General features: G+C 39.0%; 1 protein-coding gene across 1 annotated transcript in view; it reads right to left on the bottom strand.

Annotated features, from left to right (window-relative positions):
- Window positions 1–447: 447 nt before the first annotated feature.
- Window positions 448–6,213, bottom strand: part of LOC146468439 (HEAT repeat-containing protein 1-like) — a 39,809-nt gene continuing 34,043 nt past the window's right edge. Inside the window, exons 33-44 of the mRNA XM_085124249.1 lie at window positions 5,912–6,036; window positions 5,291–5,390; window positions 5,027–5,142; window positions 4,674–4,758; window positions 4,330–4,467; window positions 3,728–3,832; window positions 3,372–3,442; window positions 3,185–3,282; window positions 2,428–2,591; window positions 1,946–2,104; window positions 994–1,102; window positions 448–889 (exon numbers count right to left, since the gene is read on the bottom strand). Of these exons, the coding sequence (XP_084980375.1) occupies window positions 801–889; window positions 994–1,102; window positions 1,946–2,104; window positions 2,428–2,591; window positions 3,185–3,282; window positions 3,372–3,442; window positions 3,728–3,832; window positions 4,330–4,467; window positions 4,674–4,758; window positions 5,027–5,142; window positions 5,291–5,390; window positions 5,912–6,036 (1,359 nt within the window). The 3' untranslated portion in view covers window positions 448–800. The remainder of the gene's footprint in view (window positions 890–993; window positions 1,103–1,945; window positions 2,105–2,427; window positions 2,592–3,184; window positions 3,283–3,371; window positions 3,443–3,727; window positions 3,833–4,329; window positions 4,468–4,673; window positions 4,759–5,026; window positions 5,143–5,290; window positions 5,391–5,911; window positions 6,037–6,213) is intronic.

Raw genomic sequence — 6,213 nt, 5'->3', positions numbered from 1 at the left:
ATAAATAAATAAATAAATAAATAAATAAATAAATAAATAAATAAATAAATAAATAAATAAATAAAAGACTACAAAAAGCAAACCACCCTAAAGCATTGTCAATACGATCTTCGACTTCAAAATGAAAACAGTCACCCCGATTAAGACCCAAAATGGATTTTATGTTGTGTTTTGTCAGGTGACTTCAGATGGTGAGAGTTACATGACAAATCAAACCCAACAACTTGATAAAGATTCGACAGGTTGTCCGTTACAAAATCCGTTTTGGATTCTCATCGGGTAACTATGTTCAATTTGATTAGCATGATAGGACCAAGTAGCAAGATTTTGTTAACAAAATTTTTGGCTTGTTTTAAACTGAAACATTCTTAAAACAGCCGCATTAGCCCAGGAAATGTCATTAACATTTTTCACAGATTCTTTCAACAACAACAGAACAAAACAATATGGTATTATGAAGATGTTTCTTTATTCTACCAACAGACTGATGGAGGTCACAGAGCATTGTTTAAGCCTATTTCACACAACAATACGAGTTTTTATTTTGTATGTGAAGCAGCGACCGCAAAATTGCTTCCCTTTCAATGAAAACAGCAAAAACCTATACCCTATTTAAGAGGAAGACAGACTTTACACCAAGTCGGATCAAAAACAGCTAAAACAACCACACCATTCAAGCCGCAGAGAAGGAGTACCCCCTCCCCACCCCCTGGGGAGAGCCCACCCATCATGTATCTCATGAAAACGGAGGGCCTAGCTTTGATTATCACAGCTGTTAGTTGGAGAGTTGCGCTGAGCGATCAAAAGTACTTCTGCAGTGGCTCTCCCAAGACTTGCTCAATCTCTGAAATAACATGCTGGCACTGCTGCTCCACTTCAAAACATTCGTCTGAAAATACAAAATCACGGAATATTATAATCAACAACACACTTTGCCAGGCTCAGTCAACAGCCACCCGAAGATCCACAGAGAAAGAACGTAGTGAGACTCACCTTCCATGAGCTCTGCTAAGAAAGGGATGGTCTCTGGTAAGAGCACCATGAAGTCTTCACCCAGACGAATGTGAAAGCCTTCCAACACTTTTAGCGCCGCATAGCGTACCTTGAGAGGGAAATAAAATCAACCCATCAGAATACAAGATTACAAGGATACGTATCCTCCTCACGCCTATGTGGCACCTAAGGCCAAATAAAAGATATGCTAGACAAGAAGTTAATGTCACAGTCACCTGCAGTCTGCCAAAACATTTATCTTTGACGGGTAACCGTAACCTCCTAAGTTAAGGTTCTCTCAAAGCAAAAACTCAACCAAATCAATCTACAGAGAAGAAGTGTTTTACTTTCAATAACTGACCCCTAAAATTAATATTGCCAATTAGTGGTTAATCCGAAAAACTACAGATGTCTTAATACCTGAGGGCTAGATGAACATGCAGATGACAAGGGAAATTGTACAGGCGTGATTTGGTTGTACACCCTGTGCATATACACATCTCCCTTCTTGAATGCCTAAGAAGCAGCTAAAATTTAGATCACAAACATTCATTCATTCTTCTATTTTGTTATCTTTTTAAATACTTTTAGTTGGGGGATGAATATAAATTGGGCCATCGTCCTGCTTTCTGCTCCAGTTGCTGACACTTAGGATATTCCCCTTTATCATCTATGCACGAATTCAATAAAGTTAAAGTCAAATTCCTTGCTAACTGGAAAGAAACTAACTGCAGAAATGGAATGCAAAATTGTTTAAGATATACCAGGAACTATTTCAGAAGGGTTGCTCGACATTCAGAGATCGTATTTATCCTTAACATAATTGTGAGGCAAACGAAGAAAGAACACTACAAAGGAAGACACTTCTTTACAAATACTTCAAGAAATTTAATAAGTTACTGTGAAAAACAATGCCCTGAAATAAGTTACTTTCAGCACAAGTAGAACGCACCATTGCAGAGCTGTGACGTGTTTTGAGTAACACCTGGTAGTTCAAAGGTTTCCACTGTGCATCACTTCCAGCAGCCACAGCGAACTGCGCAAGGCAGGGCGCCAAGTGACTGGACAGGCGCTCTTTAAACTCAGCTTCTCCTCCTAATCGGTTTTCAATCTGAGAACGGAAAGGAAATGCCACGCGGTTTTCAAGTAAGAATCGTAAAACCAAAACCAAAGTAATTACTCTTCCCATTCGCAACAGACACAAAAAGTGCAATAAACCAATCAGAATTTGAAGTAGTTACATGTCACCAACGCCTAGCGCGGGAAAGCGCGTACGAGAAAGTTGCTTCTCATCAGTTGAGAAAGTGGCGCGGGTTTTGTTAACCAATCACAGAGCGTAATAAAGCAAAACTGGAAACCACTCCACGAATGCAGATTTGACTATACTGAGATGAGCAAAACAGTTTCAGTCGTCTTGACAATGTCAAGTCTTACCTGATCCACAAGAGGCTGCATCAGACACTGAAAGCGGTTACTATCAAGGAATCCATGCGTGTCATACATGAGGCATTTGTGCAGACAATCCAGTAGATAGTTCAGCAGTAAGCAAGTTTTATGTACTGCTCTGTCTTCAGACACATCTGGGAAAATGGTTTCTTCTACACAAAACAGGAAGGGTAATGTTAGTCCACAGACAGGGGAACCGATTGATTTTCATTAATCCCCTCCACATGTGCTACAACAACTGAAGCCTTACGGTACCTCTCAAACGTAAGTTACCACCCTTGCACGCCACGCGATTCACGTCGGGCGCAATGAGAATCGCACAGGGCGCGAAGAACTGAACACACTAAGTATCGTGGCATAAACTTTTCGCACAATGTTAATAACCTACGTGAACACTAGCAGCTAATACAATAACAGGGAGGCGCTTGCTATCTTGAATATCATAAACTTGTTTCATTTGTTTAGTTGTCAAGTTGAAAAACACTTCCCGCCTTGAAATCTTGAAGAGAAACCTTGTTCCCTTCATGGATACCTTTGCTTATAGGGAGAAGGTGGGGGGATTGGGAAGGAGGATGGTGAGAGTCTAATGACTTACCACTACCCCTGGTACCCTCCCCACCCCAGAGTTTAATGATAAATGATAACTGATATATATTACGCTCTTAGCGTAAAAATGATCAAATATGTTTCACAAATCATTCCTTTCATCAACAGAATGATCATACCTTATGGAAATAAGCCTTACCAGATTTGGAGGAGTTAGAAGCATCTAGCACAGAAGCACAGTTCTTTACAATATAACCAGCAAACAAGACAAACAAACCCTTGAGCTTCTCAGCAACACTGAAAACACAAGAAAATTTAACACCAAAATGAAATCACAACAGTGAAATGACAACTCAACTTACAAAAACTTAATCGCATTTCTTTACCTGTCACAGAGACGATAGAAAACAAGAAGCCTGTCCTTACTGGAAGAAGACCCGGTTGCCCAGTCTATCAACTGTAACAAAACAACATTGTAGTTAGTGACCAACATTGATACTGTTGTTGAAATAGTACAACACAAGACAATCAGAAGTATTGCTACTTCCCCTGCATAGGATGCTAGTCCGATGCAAAGTTTTAACATTACTGGCACTCACAACCCCACAAAAAGGTAACTTAATCGCCAATATTTAGGTTGAAAAGATATATGAAAATTTAAGAAACGGAGCTGTACACGTTATTACTTTTGAAAGCCCAATCGCCCTAAATGACAATAACTTTTACGACAAAATTATCTTACCCTTAAAAACATGGGTCTAAAGGATGCTTCAGATAGTTTGATCACCAGACACAGAAAAGCTTCAATCACCCGGCCTTCTGTTTTCTCCAGTAGATCGTCATCTTCCTGAAAGGTAGCGGCAAAGAACAAAAAACAGAAAGAGAAGGAAATTGATTCATGTGATTCAGAGACAAACAGAATGCTATACCATGCCAAAATAGGATTGCTTTTCCCTGACGTTTTCTATGTACACCATATCAACATAATAAGGATTTGAAGTCTCCTAAAACGGGCAGTATATGTTACCTCTCCAAGACTTGCACCTGAAAGTACAGTGGATAGTTTTGAGGGTTTAAACTTAAAGGAAACACGGTTCAGTGACTTTCGTCTGATCCAGCTGCACTATTTGGAATTTCATCAAAACGTACAGACTCAAAAGTTGGACTTAGAACCACCTTGTACAGGATAATAAACAGCACCACAGCAAAGTATTTATAAGTAAGCAAATTCAGTAATTTAGGGTTTTACTTGACAGTTTTTGCTGAGTTGTTTTCATTTGAACACAGACTCAAACCTTAGTAGAAGCACAATGTTCAGAACATTAATTAAAGTTTCTCACTTACTTCCTGATTGTGCTGGGCTCTAAAATCCAGTGCTTCCAGAAACAAGCTAAACAGGTTTGACTGGTAGGTCTTGATATCATCCTTCTTCATGGCCTCAACACATTGTGCAAGCAGAGTCATCAGTGTTGCCACACATTCCTGCCATGGAAAATGGGAACACATCAACAAGTGAATCAAATACCACAAACTCTAAAAGGGTGGAGTCTTAGTTGGTTAGTATATTGAAGAGGACTAAAAATAGCATGTTCAAATCACGATTGTTCGATGAAATAAAAGGCCTACAGGTGAAGAAACAGTACACCGTCAGCAAGACAAAGTTTCACATGTGATGTATGGTATCTCACCTTTTGCTTGATAACAACTTTGTGGTAACACTCAGTCACAGCAGAGATAAATACTCGAGGTGAAATGTTGCAGGCGAGTACTTTCCTGTGCCAAAGTAAAACAAATTTACACTGAATACTACTGACTTGAAGCCATTACACAACATTCCCTGAGTCCATCTGTTGTTCCAATGGCATATCCCCTTGTGCATTTCCATTACAATACTTAGAGAGAAAAGATCATTGTTTTGCTGCTTAGATTACTAATATATAGCATGGCCATTTGCACTTCAGAATTACTGAACAAAAAAATCTATAATCAATAACTGGATCAAAAGCATATTGTTAAGGTAAAGAAAAAATTATGTCCTTACCTGAGTGAACTCAAGCGATCCTTTAACTGTACTTCAACTGAAGAATGCTTTGTGACCTCAGCTTGTTCCTCTTGGCTCTCTGTATCACTGTCTTTAGCAAGGGAAGGGCTGGTCACCTATGAAAAATATGACTTGTGAGTCTGAACTGCACAGATTTGGAAAGGAGCCATTCATTGATTTTCTCTAAACTAATCTTTTTAGATCATGCCATAATAATCAATGCACTGTCATTGTAAGAAGTATAAGCCACCACAGGACACCCACCTGAATAAGGATATCCACCAAATAAGGACTGAGGAAGTGAGGTAAGGCTTCTGTGGCTTTATGCAGAGCAGTCACACCACACAGTACCAGCAAACAGTTCCTAAAGAGGCAACCAAGTTGCAAGTTGTCTATCATACTATATTCAATGAAGGAAGTAATATCTTTAATAAAGTTGACATAACATCACTGGGTTTAGTTGGCTAATAAGATTTGGTAGTTAATTTTCCAGCCTCCATTGAAGTCTGCTCGGTCATTACTTTTTCGTAGTTGCAGTCGTTTGTGATGACTAGACATAACCTACATTCACTTTCGTTGCACTCAAACTCACATGCTAATTTACAGAAATTATCAAAAAATAATCAAAAAGCTTAGAGGATCACATGGAATGCTGACAGATAAACCCACTGTAACATTTGCTTGTCACAAAGCAGCAAACAAACTGTTTATCTCAAACTCAACACACTTTATTTTCACACAGTTGCCAAAAGTGCATGGTTGAGTAAGTCACCCGACCTAAGTTCAATATTACCCATGCTGCAAAGCAGGAATTGCACAGGGATACCATCACACCCATCAGATTATTTTGATACAACACAGAAACAGTCTGCTGAAACTCCTTACCAGTCCTTTTCATTTCGTTTAATTAGCTTGAGAATAGATGGCATCAGCTGAGGCAAAATGGGAATGGCATGTGCCTTGAGACCACTGACAACTTCTGCCACACAAAGCAAGGCACTGGCTGCAACCTGGAATACAACAACAGACAATACTGTATATGGTCTGTAGACCACTACTATCATGACAGATGTTTCAAGTTCATCAAAAGAAATTTGGGTTTTAATCATAAGATATCACTTTCATTTATTTAAAAAACGCTATACATTATCGTTTTTCATGTATAATTTAAATAAACAGAGCTGAAC

Source organism: Pavona decussata, unplaced genomic scaffold (genome assembly GCF_977016875.1).
Source record: "Pavona decussata unplaced genomic scaffold, jaPavDecu1.1 SCAFFOLD_130, whole genome shotgun sequence".
In the NCBI taxonomy this organism is placed as follows: Eukaryota; Metazoa; Cnidaria; class Anthozoa; order Scleractinia; family Agariciidae; genus Pavona; species Pavona decussata.
This window is presented reverse-complemented; position numbering and strand designations above follow the sequence as displayed.